At 44.5% G+C, this 13,294-nt stretch overlaps 1 protein-coding gene across 5 annotated transcripts in view; it reads left to right on the top strand.

Moving 5' to 3' along the window:
- The window catches only part of fbxo25 (F-box protein 25), a 78,106-nt gene that overhangs the window by 48,714 nt on the left and 16,098 nt on the right, over nt 1-13,294 (top strand). For all 5 annotated transcript variants that reach the window (XM_068021976.1, XM_068021965.1, XM_068021986.1 and 2 more), the window contains one exon: nt 3,732-3,914. In XM_068021976.1, coding sequence (XP_067878077.1) covers nt 3,732-3,914 — 183 coding nt within the window. The remainder of the gene's footprint in view (nt 1-3,731; nt 3,915-13,294) is intronic.

Below are 13,294 nucleotides of genomic sequence, written 5' to 3'. Positions count from 1 at the left end.
CCATCCCTAATTGCCACCTTCTTGAACTGCTACAGTCTGTGTGGTGTAGGTACACTCACTGTCCTATTGGGTAGGGAGTTCCAGGATTTTGATACAATACATTTATAAGTCAGGATGGTGTGTGACTTGGAGGGGAACTTGCAGATAGTATTTCCATGTGCTTGCTGCCTTGTTCTTCTAGGCACCTTGTTCATCACCTCGCAGGTGGTACACACTGCAGTAGCAGTGTGCAAGTGGTAGAGGAGGTGAATGTTTAGGTGGTGGATGAGGTGCTGATCAAGCAGGGTGACTTGTCCTAGATGGTGTCAAGCTTCTTGAGTGATGTTGGAGCTTCACTCATCCAGGCAAATGGAGATTGTTTCATTATGCTACTGACTCTTGCCTTGTAAATGGTGGAAAGGCTTTGAGAAGTTGGGAGGTAAGTCACTCGCTGCAAAATACCCAGCCTCTGACCTGTTCTTATACTCGCAGTATCTGCATGGCTGGTCCAGTTAAAGCTTTTAATCATTTAACCTCATTGAAAATTACAAAATTCTTAAAGCGATAGAGAGGGTAGATGCAGCTATGATGTTTCCCCTGGTTGGGAAGTTGAGAACCAGGGGACACAATTTCAAAATAATGGGGAAGCCACTTAGGACAGAGATGAGGAGAAACTTCTTTACTCAGAGGGTTGTGAATCTTTGGACTTCTTTACCCCAGAGGCTGTGGAAGCTCAGTCACTGAGTATATTTAAAGCAGTGTTTGACAGATCTCTAAATACAAATGACATAAGGGGATATGAGGATAAGTGTGGGAAAAAGGCATTGAAGTGGATGATCAGCCATGATCATGTTGAATGGGGTAGGCTCGATGGGCTGAATGGCCTACTCCGGCTCCTATGTCAGTGGTTACCCCAGGATGTTGATGGTGGGAGATTCAGTGATGGTGATGCCGTAAATGTCAGAGATGGTTAGACTCTCTTGTTGGAGATGGTCATTGCCTGGCACTTCTGTGGCAGGAATGTTACTTGCCACTTATCAATCCAAGCCTGAATGTTGTCCAAGTCTTGCTGCATACAGGCACAGACTGCTTCATTTTCTGAGGAGTTGCAAATGGAACTGATCACTGCAATCATCAATGAACATCCCCACTTCTGACCATATGATGGAGGGAAGGTCATTGATGAAGCAACTGAAGATGTTTGGGCCTGTAACACTGCCCTGAGGAACTCCTGGGGCTGGACGGGTTTGGCCTCCAATCACCACCCCATTAGAAGTGCCGAGTGGATGATCCATCTCAGCCTCCTCCTGAGGTCCCCAGCTTCCGCGATATCAAGAAACAGCTGAAAACACCGGAGACTGCAAAGGCTATGGGCCCTGACAACATTCTGACAATAGTACTGAAGACTTGTGCTCCAGAACTAGCTGTGCCCCTAGCCAATCTGTTCCAGTACAGCTATAACACTGGTATCTACCTGGCAATGTGGAAAATAGCCTAGGTACGTCCTGTGCACATAAAACAGGACAGAACCAACCTGGCCAATTATTGCCCGATAGTCTACTTTCAATCATCAGTAAGTGATGGAAGGAGTCATCGACAGTGCCATCAAGCAGCACTTGCTCAGCAATAACCTACTCACTGATGCTCCGTTTGGGTTTTGCCAGGGCCACTCAGCTCCTGACCTCATTACAGCCTTGGTCTAAATATGGATAACAGAGATAAACCAGAGGTAGGGTGAAACTGACTGCCCTTGATATCAAGACAGCATGTGACCAAATGTGGCATCCGGATCCCTAGCAAAACTGGAGTCAATGGGAATCGGGGGGAAATCTCTCCACTGGTTGGAGCCATACCTAGCACAAAGGAGGATGGTTGTGGTTGTTGGTCAATCATCTCAGTCCCAGGCCATCACTGCAGGAGTTTCTCAGGGTAGTATCCTAGGCCCAACCATCTTCAGCTGCTTCATCAAGACCTTCCTTCAATCATAAGGTCAGAAGTGGGGATGTTCGCTGATTGAACAGTGTGCAGTATCATTTGTGACGACTCGTACTGAAGCAGTTCGCATCCAGATAGGCATAGGCTGATCAGTGGCAAGTAATATTTGCGCTACACAAGTGGCAGGCAATGACCACCTCAAACAAGAGAGAATCTAAGCATCTCCCCTTGATGTTCAATGGCATTGCTGAATCCCCCACTATCAACATCCTGGGGGTTACCATTGACCAGAAACTGAACTGAACCAACTACATATATGCTGCAGATACAAGAACAGGTCAGAGAGGCTCTGAATTCTGCGGCGAGTAACTCTCCTCGTGTCTTCCCCAGTGCCTGTCCACCATCTAGATGGCACAAGTCGGGGGTGTGATGGAATACTTTTCACTTGCCTGGAACACACTCAAGAAGCTCGACACCATCCAGGACGAAGCAGCCCGCCTGATTGGCATCCCCTCCACCACCTTCAACGTTCACTCCCTGCTACAAAATGCACTGCAACAACTCTAGGCTCCTTTGACAGCACCTTCCAAACCTGCAACCTCTACCACCTAGAAGGACAAGGGTAGCAGATGCTTGGAAACACCACCACCTGCAAGTTCCCCTTCAAGCCACGTGCCATCCTGACCTGGAACCATATCGCCATTCCTTCACTTGCTGGGTCAGAATCACGGAACTCCCTTCTTAACAACACTATTGGTATGCCTACAGCCCAAGGACTGAAGTGGTTCAAGAAAGCAGCTCACCACCACCACCTTCTCAAGGGCAGTTAGGGATAGGCAATAAATGGTGGCCTAGCCAGCGATGCCCACATCCCATGAACAAATATTTAAAAAAAATCTTAGTTAGTTATGACTCCAGTCAGGTGGAGCGTTTTCCGCTGATTTCCATTGACTCCAATTTTATTAGGACAAATGCTGTCTTGGTGTCAAGGGCAATCGGTCTCTCCTGCCCTCTGGGGTTCAGCTCTTTGGCCCACGTTTGGACCGAGACTGTAATAAGATCTGGAGCCAAGTGGTCCTGACATTATTAGTAACTGCCATTTGTCCATGCTGTTGATGTCTTCCATCACTTGATGATAATAGACTGGTGGGTGGTAATTTGCTGGATTAAATTTTTTTCCCTACTTTTTTGTGGACAGCACATGCCTTTTTTTTTTCCACTTTTTTCTAGTAGATACCAGTGTTGTAGGTTTACTGGGATAGTTTGGCTACAGGTGCAGCTAGTTCTGGAGCACAAGTCTTTAGCGTTACAGTCGGGATATTGTCGAGGCATGTAGCCTTTTTGCTGTATCCAGTACGCTGATGTGGAAAGTACATTTTAACTGCTTGTGAGATGGGAGGAGCTGGAGTATTTTTCCTTCAGGCCCAACAAGCTTTACTTCATAGACCACATGATTGGACCCCGCAATTGGCAAATGACTCCCACTTACCAGGTATTTTCTTTTCTTTTCTTTTCTTTTATGGCTACTTTCCCACCTGGTGGGAAACCTGAACTTGGAAGGATGCTCTGGCTGTGTTTACTATCTGGAAATCTCTGGGGGGTTTTTTCCTCCCTCCCCGCTCCAGTCAGGCTCTGAGTAAATATCAGGCATATACTGCTAGACCTGAAAAGTCTTTTGGTATACTGCTGTAGGTTATAACTGTGTATGTTGTAGTTCTGGCAAGATTATAGAAAGCTCTGGTATATTGTGTACTTTTATTTTATCCCTTTTAGAGTAAGGTAATGGTACTAACTTATTTTTTCTTTTGTGTTTACAGCAAATAAATAATGGCACAACACTGAGTGATCTTCCACTAAACATGCAGAACAGTATTCTGTATAGGTTTTCGGATGGCCTGGATATTGTCAGCTTGGGTCAGGTGACCTCCACTCTGCATATGCTCAGTGAAGATAGACATCTGTGGAAAAAACTTTGCCAGTACCATTTTGCAGAAAAGCAGGCAAGTCTATCAGATGAAGTAGAATGTGGCCTAATAAATGCAGTCAAGGTTTGAAACTGAATTTGTGTGGCAAACCAGCGTCCAGGGAACTGAAGCTGAAATTGAGAAATATATGGTTTTGTTCCTGGTATGAAAAAGGAAGGTAATAAAAGCTACTGTTCCATCAAATCTATATGTAGGGATAGCTACTTTGATTATTTTAGGCAGATGCTTGCAGTGTTTCTGGTATATATAGGACCTCAGAGTGGGGGTGGATTTCACTGTGGCACTTTGCTGTGGTGTCAGTAGACCCATAGAGTTCCAAAATGGATATTAAAAAAAAAAAAAATCTAAACTCTTGCAGTCTTCTGTGAAGTTAGGCAATCAAATTGCATCCACTTGGCAGTATTCATGGTAGAAACTCTTATCAAATTCCTGGTCCCAGCATTACTGAGGATATGTAAAGAAAATGCGTCTGATTTTATTTTCTCACTTGCATGATTTTGCAATATGCCTTCCCATTTTCCCATTTGAGAGTGGGAATATCGGTCCAGATTTTGCAGTCAACAGCGAAGGATCCACGCTCGCCATTTGCTATTTTTCCAGCTGTCTGACTGTGGGCTCTTGAGTGGCAATTTATCATTTGAGTGCTTGATTCAGCATGATGCCCTCCGTGTGATCTGTGCCCTGCATTCACATGCCAATCAGATTGAAGCATTCTCTCTGAGCCATGCAGAGTCCAAACCAGGAAGTATAAATTAGAATACTTTCTGTACATGATTTTACAATTAATGAAATAAAGATAGATAAAACAGTTTTGTTTTTTTTTTTGAAAAAATCTCCAGCAATAATTTAAATTCTGAAGGAATGTGTTTTCATGCTTGTACAATTATACTTCCAGTCCCAGTGGTCAGAAATTCGCTTACACCTGAATGCAGCAGCATTAACAATTTCTGGAATGTCTAGTGGGTAACTAATGGATAGGTATAACAACTTCATGCCCTTACATAGATTTGGCATTGATTTCATCAGCGAGATGACAGTGGAGCAAAGTTTGTGGAAGAGCAGGGCAAATTGGACAGCAACTTCTGCACATAGATGAACTCTAGAACTTGCTGAGAATTTACTCTATAGTAATGGTGAGTGCTGACAGCTTCACCGTTCTTAATGCAAAAGTCAGGCCATTATGAGCTTGCACTTAAAACTGAGATTTCTAGTAGATCCAACAAGGGAAGAACCCAGTCCCACATCAATTTCCACCTTCCCTATTTATAATTGGCCTCACCATTGCCTTCAATGCCTTTATGAATTTTGGGGCCAATGTCTCCAGAAGCCAACTTGACACTTTTTTAGTACAAACCTATAAATTTCTTTTAGCCAAAAATGCTGGTTTTGAATTAACCAAGCACCTTAAACATGCTAGGTTAGAAGCACAAGAGGTCATCTTTCGGCCCATTATGCCAGTATCAGAAACAATCATCCAAGTAGTCAGATTCCCAAGCTCTTTCCTCATAGTCCTGCAATTTTTCCCTTCAAGTATTTAATTCCCTTTTTAAAAAATCTGCTTCCACTGCCCTTTTCAGGCAATGCATTCCAGATAATCATAACTGGCTGTCTGCATTTAAAGAGAAAAAAATACTTCATGGCACCTCTAATTCTTTTGTCTGTCACCTTAAATCTGTTCCTCTGGTCACTGGCACTTCTGCCACTGGAAACTGTTTGGTCTTCAAAACCAGAATGTCCTTATTTACATCTCCTCTAAACCTTCTCTGTTCTAAGGGGAATAGCCCCAGCTTCTCCAGTTTCCCCACATAGTCCCTCATCCCTGGTATCATCCTAGTAAATTTTATTCTGCAACCTTCTAAGGGCTTGACATTTTTTCTAAATTGTGGTGCCCAGAACCCAACACAACACAATACTCCAACTGAGGCCTAACCAGTGTTTTTTCTTTAGATTTAGTATTGCTTCCTTGCTTCAGTACTCTTCCTCTATTAAAGTGTAAAACCTCAGCCTTAACAGCCTTCTCAACTTGCCCTGTCACTTTCAAAGGTTTGTGTAACCACACGCCTCGGCTTCTCTGTTTCTGCATCCCTTGTATTATTGTACCATTTAGCTTGCATTGTCTCTCCTCATTCTACCTACCAAAATGTATCACTTTTCACTTCACACTTCCCTGTATTAAATTGCATCTGTCATGTGTCTGCCCATTTCACAAGTCTGTTCTCCTGAAGTTTACTATCCTCTTCATTGTTCACTACATTTCCAAGTTTCTGTCATCTGCAAACTTGAAATTATGCCCTGTATACCCAAGTCCAGGTCATTGATGTATCTTAAAACAGTGGTCCTAATGGTGAACCCTGAGGAGCACCACTGTATACTTCCCTCCAGTCTGAAAAATAATTCTTCTCTTTGCTTTCTCTCCCTAGCCAATTTTGTATCCACACTACCACTGTCCCTTTTAAGCTTGCTGGTTTTACAAGCCTTGTATTGCATGGTACTTTGGACTTACAAAAGTTGTTTGACATACACACACCCTCAACAACCCTCTCAGTTACTTCATCAAAGAGCTTATTCAGGTTAATGAAACACAATTTACCTCTAACAAATCCATGCTGATTTTCATTAATTCACCTATACTTTTCCAGTATTCTGGAAAAGAAAGAACATGAATGGAATTAATATTGAATTCTCAGTAGAGGATATTTATTTTTTATTTAGAGATGCAGCCCTTCAGCCCACCGAGTCTGTGCTGATGAACAACCACCCATTTATACTAATCCTACATTAATCCCATATTCCCTACTACATCCCCACCATTCTCCTACCACCTACCTACACTAGGGGTAATTTACAATGGCCAATTTACCTACCAACCTGCAAGTCTTTGGCTGTGGGAGGAAACAGGAGCACCTGACGGAAACCCACGCGGTTACAGGGAGAACTTGCAAACTCTGCACAGGCAGTACCCAGAATTGAACCCGGGTCGCTGGAGCTGTGAGGCTGCGGTGCTAACCACTGCGCCGCCCATCTTTTATGATTTCTTGTGCATTATTAATTCAATCTCATTGTTCAGGGAAGGATGTAAAGTGCAATTTCTACATGTAGGTTCAATTAGCCTCCTACATTTTTTTTTAAAAGAATACACGTTTATCAAGGAAAAGAAGTTATTTACGCCTTTTAATTTCACAGACCATGTACTCTGTTTGTTTGTCCTTGGCCTCCAATCCACTTAATCTCCGAAAGAAAGGTGTTGCAAAGTTGCACCTTGCCCCTGCAAAGATTAATAGAGCAAAACTTCAAAATAAGATCAGCGTTATATCCTGCATTGTTGATCCACGGCAATGTCTCCTTATCCGTTGGCAATTTACAAATCATAGAAAAGGTACGGCACAGAAGGAGGCCATTCAACCCATCGTATCTGCGCTGTCTGAAAAATAAATAACCGCCCAATCCAGTTCCACCTTCCAGCACCTGGTCCGTAGCCTTGCAGGTTACAGCACTTCGAGTGCAGGTCCAGGTACCTTTTTAAATGAGTTGAGGGTTTCTGCCTCCACCACCAATCTGGGCAGTGAATTCCAAACACCCACCACCCTCTGGGTGAAAAAGCTTTCCTCATGACCCCTCTAATCCTTCTATCAATCACCTTAAATCTGTGTCCCTGGTAATTGACCTCTCCGTTAGGGAAACGGGTCCTTCCTGTCTTTATCTCAGCCCCTCATAATTTTGTATACCTCAATTAAGTCACCCCTCTGCCTTCTCTGTTCTGAGGAAAACGAGCTTAGCCTATCCAATCTTTCCTCATAGCTGCAACTTTCAAGCCCTGGTAATATTCTTGTAAATCTACTCTCTCCAGAGCAATTATGTCCTTCCTGTAATGTGGTGACCAGAACTGTACGCAATACTCCAGCTGTGGCCGAACCAGCTTTTTATACAGTTCTAGCATTACATCCCTGCTTTTGTATTCTATACCTTGGCCAATAAAGGAAAGCCTTCCATATGCCTTCTCGACTACTCTATCTTCCTGTCCTGCCACCTGTGGATGTGCATTGCAAAGTGTCTCACTATTTCTACCCCTCTCAATATCCTCCCGTTTTATTGTGTATTCCCTTGCTTTGTATCCCCTCCCCAAATGCATTCCCTCACACTTCTCCATTTGTCACTTTTCTGCCCACTCAACCAAGCCATTGATATCATACTGGAGTCTACAGCTATCCTCTTCACTATCAAATACACAGCCAATTTTTGTCTCCTCTGCAAATTTCCCAGTGATGCCTCCCACATTTAAGTCAAAATCATTAATATATACCACAAACAGCAAGGGACCCAACACTCAGCCCTGTGGAATGCCACTGGAAACCTCCTTCCATTCCAAAAACATCCATCAACCATTACCCTTTGTTTCCTGCCACTGAGCCAAATTTGGATCCAACTTGCCATATTCCCCTGTATCCCATGGGCTTTTATTTTTCTGACAAGTCTGCCATGTGCGACCTTGTCACATGCCTTACTAAAATCCATGTAGACCACATCCACCGTACTACCCTCATCAATCCTCCTTGTTACTTCCTCAAAAAATTCAATCAAGTTAGTAAGACACTACCTTCCCTTAACAAATCCATGCTAACTATCCCTGATTAATCCATGCTTTTCTAAGTGGCAATTTATCCTGTCTCTCAGAATTGATTGTAATAATCTGACCACCCTACAATTATTTGGGTTATCCTTCGCACCCTTTTTAAACAATGGAACAACATTCGCAGACCTCCAATCCTTTGGTACCTCGCCTGTATCTACTTCACCCCTGCACCCTCTACTACTCTAGGCTTTCTAAAGTATTAAGTTTTTTTGTGACTGTCATAAGCTACTTCTACTGTCATAAGCATCATCTACTTCATGTAAAAATCTTCCCTGTAAAGCATTACAAAAATGTGACCAGGTCCTTTTGAATGTTCTTGATTTTGTAATAGCACAACAGAATTTGCTAGAAACTAATTTAGATCTGCACGTTGATACCAGGAATAACAGCTTTTTATTATCAGAACTGTATATTGCCCAAGAATATTGCGAGACTATCAGCACAAAACTGTGACATGCTGAACCATATTTGTTGGAGCATGCAAAAGACCCAGGAAGACTCCAGATTTGTTGCTTGGTGCCCCAGTACAACTTGTCCCATTTTTATTTCCCCCAGGTCAACGTCATGAGACATTTGTGGAGGGTGCCCTTGTTTCTCAGTTCATCTTGTGGCCCTTTATATGTATAGTGGGGAGGGGGTGAGTGTAGTTATAAGAACTGAATTTATCTGGACGATCCAGATATTTAAAAGGGATGTAGTCATAGAAACATAAAATGGTTACAGCAGAGAAGGAGGCCATTCAACGCATCGTGTCCATGCTAGCTCTCAGCAAGAGCAACACACCTAGTCCCACTCCTCTGCCTTTTCCCTGTAGCTCTGCAAATTTTTTCTATGCAGATAATTATCCAATTCCCTTTTGAAAGCCACAGTTGAATCTCTCCAATCTCAGATAGTGCATTCCAGATCGTAACCAGTCAGTGTTTTTTAAAAATAAAGTGTTCCTTATGTTGCCATTTTTTTGTCATTCATCTTAAATCAGTGTCCTGTGGTTCTCAACCCTCTTTTTTTTTTTTTTCTTTCCCCCCCACCCCCCACATGGGAACAGTTTTTCCCTATCTACTCTGTCCAGACCCCTCATGCTTTTGAACACTTCTATCAATTCTCCTTTCAACCTGCTGTTCAGGGAAACAGCCCCCACTTCTCCAATCTGTCCATGAAACTGAAGTTCCCCCCCCCCCCCCCCCCCCCATCCGTGGAATCATTCTGGTAAATCTTTTCTGTGCCCTTTCCAATACCGTCACATCCTAAAGTGTGGTACCCCAAATTGGTCACAGTACATAGTTGAGGCCAAACCAGTGTTTCATAAAGGCTTTTTTTTATTTGTTCTTGGGATGTGAGCATTGCTGCCAAGGCCAGCATCTACTGCCCATCCATAAATGTTTTAGATTCATTGATTCTTGGGATGTGGGCATTGCTGGCTATGCCAGCATTTATTGCCCATCCCTAATTGCTGTTGAGAAGGTGGTGGTGAGCTGCCTTCTTGAACCACTGCAGTTCTTTGGGTGCAGTACACCAACAATGCTGTTAGGAAGTGAGATCCAGGATTTTCACTCCCTGGTAGTGAAGGAACAATGATATAGTTCCAAGTCAGGATGGTGTGTGGCTTGGAGGGGAACCTGCAGGTGGTGGTGTTCCCATGCATCTGCTGCCCTTGTCCTACTATGTGGTAGTTTGCCGGTTTGGAAGGTGCTGTTGAAGGAGCCTTGGTGAGTTTCTGCAATGCACCTTGTACGTGGTGCACATTGCTGCCACTGTATGTCGGTGGTGGAGGGAGTGAATGTTGAAGGTGGTGAATGGGGTGCCGATTAATCGGGCTGCTTTGTCCTGGATGGTGTCTAGCTTCTTGAGTGTTGGTGCAACCATCCAGGCAAGTGGTGAGTATTCTGTCACATTTCTGACTTGTGCCCTGTAGATGATGGACAGGCACTGGGGAGAGGGAAGGTGAGTTACTTGCCACAGAATTCCCAGTCTCTAACCTGCTCTTGTAGCCACAGCATTTATGTGGCTGGTCCAGTTCAGTTTCTGGCCAATGGCAAGCCCCCATGATGTTTACAGTGGGGGATTCAGGTAATGCCATTGAACATCAAGGGAAGATGATTAGATTCTATCTTGTTCGAGATGGTCATTGCCTGGCACTTATGAGGTGGAAATGTTACTTGCCTGATCTTCATATGGACAGTGGCTGCTTCAGTATTTGAGGAGTCGCGAATGGTGCTAAACATTGTGCAATCATTAGCGAATATCATCACTTCTGCCGAAAGATGGATGCAAATGCTTCAGCCTTATCTTTTGCACTGATGCGCTGGGCTGCCCCATCATTGAGGATGGGGATGTTTGTGGAACCTCCTCATCCTGTCACTTGTTTAATTGTCCACCACCATTCATGACTGGATGTGGCAGCATGCAGAGCTTGGATCTGGTACATTGGTTGTGGGATTGCTTAGCCCTGTTTATTGCATGCTGCTCCTGCTGTTTGGCATGCAAGTAGTCCTGTGTGGTAGCTTCACCAGGCTGACACCTCATTTTTAGGTATGCCTGGTGCTGCTCCTGGCATGCCCTCCTGCACTCTTCTTTGAACCAGGGTTGGTCCCCAGCCTAATAGTAATGGTAGAGTGGGGAATATGCTGGGCCATGAGGTTACACATTGTGGTTGAATATAATTCTGCTGCTGCTGATGATCCACAGCAAGGTCCACGAGGCGGAGAGTATCGTGGCTAGCACGTGTAGGGAGGTGGTCACACCGCAGGCTCAGACTCCACTGTCAGGAAGGGAATAGGTGACCACCAGGCAGAGCAAGAGGACTAGGCAGGCAGTGCAGGGATCTCCTGTGGCTATTCCCCTGCAAAACAGATATACTGCTTTGGATATTGTTTGGGGGCATGGCCTCTCGGGAAAGCAACAACGCCCAATTCATTGCACCACGGTTGGCTCTGCTGCACAGACGAGAAGTAAAAAGTGTGGGAATGCAATAGTTATGAGATTCAAACGAACCAGGCCAGGTGGCAGGTCTCTCGGTGGGAGAGCATTTCGGTGATAGTGATCACAACTCCCTGACCTTTACTAAAGTCATGGAGAGGGACAGGAGCAGACGGGATGGGAAAATATTTAATTGGGGGAGGGGGAATTACAATGCTATTGGGCAGGAACTGGGGAGCTTAAATTGGGAACAGATGTTCTCAGGGAAATGCACGACAGAAATGTGGAGGTTGTTTAGGGAGCACTTGCTGCGACTGCTGGATAGGTTTGTCCCGATGAGGCAAGGAAGGTATGGTAGGGTGAAGGAACCTTGGATGACGAGATGTGGAACAGCTAGTCAAGAGGAAGAAGGAAGTTTACTTAAGGTTGAGGAAGCAAGGATCAGACAGGGCTCTAGAGGGTTACAAGGTAGCCAGGAAGGAACTGAAGAATGGACTTAGAGCTAGAAAGGGGCATGAAAAAGTCTTGGCGGGTAGGATTAAGGAAAATCCCAAGGCGTTCTACACTTATGTGAGGAACAAGAGGATGGCCAGAGTGAGGGTAGGGCCGATTAGGGATAGTGGGGGGAACTTGTGTCTGGAGTCGGAGGAGGTAGGGGAGGTCCTTAATGAATACTTTGCTTCAGTATTCACTAGTGAGAGGGACCCTGTCGTTTGTGAGGACAGCGTGAAACAGGCTGATATGCTTGAACAGGTTGATAAGAAGGAGGATGTGCTGGAAATTTTGAAAGACATGAGGATAGATAAGTCCCTGGGGCCAGACTGGATATATCCAAGGTTATTACAGGAAGCGAGGGAAGAGATTGCCGCACCTTTGGCGATGATCTTTGAGTCCTCACTGTCCACTGGAGTAGTACCAGATGATTGGAGGGTGGCAAATGTTATTCCCTTGTTCAAGAAAGGGAATAGGGATAACCCTGGGAATTACAGACCAGTCAGTCTTACGTCGGTAGTGGGCAAATTATTGGAGAGGATTCTGAGAGACAGGATTTATGATTATTTGGAAAAGCATAGTTTGATTAGAAATAGTCAGCATGGCTTTGTGAGGGGCAGGTCAGGCCTCACAAGCCTTATTGAATTCTTTGAAGATGTGACAAAACACATTGATGAAGGAAGAGCAGTGGATGTGGTGTATATGGATTTTAGCAAGGCGTTTGATAAGCTTCCCCATGGTAGGCTCATTCAGAAAGTAAGGAGGCATGGGATACAGGGAAATTTGGCTGTCTGGATACAGAATTGGCTGGCCCATAGAAGACAGAGGGTGGTAGCAGATGGAAAGTATTCAGCCTGGAGCTCGGTGACCAGTGGTGTTCCACAGGGATCTGTTCTGGGACCTCTGCTCTTTGTGATTTTTATAAATGACTTGGATGAGGAAGTGTAAGGCTGGGTTAGTAAGTTTGCCGATGACACAAATGTTGCTGGAGGTGTGGAGGGCTGTTGTAGGTTGCAACGGGACATTGATAGGATGCAGAGCTGGGCTGAGAGGTGGCAGATGGAGTTCAACCTGGAAAAGTGTGAAGTGATTAATTTTGGAAGGTCGAATTTGAATGCAGAATACAGGCTTAAACACAGGATTCTTGGCAGTGTGGAGGAACAGAGGGATCTTGGGGTCCACGTCCATAGATAGCTCAAAGTTGCCACCCAAGTTGATAGGGTTGTTAAGAAGGTGTATGGGGTGTTGGCTTTCATTAACAGGGGGATTGAGTTTAAGAGCCACGAGGTTATGCTGCAGCTCTATAAGGTCCTGGTTAGACCACACTTGGAATATTGTGTTCAGTTCTGGTCGCCTC

Source organism: Heterodontus francisci, chromosome 3 (genome assembly GCF_036365525.1).
Source record: "Heterodontus francisci isolate sHetFra1 chromosome 3, sHetFra1.hap1, whole genome shotgun sequence".
Taxonomy (NCBI): domain Eukaryota; kingdom Metazoa; phylum Chordata; class Chondrichthyes; order Heterodontiformes; family Heterodontidae; genus Heterodontus; species Heterodontus francisci.
This window is presented reverse-complemented; position numbering and strand designations above follow the sequence as displayed.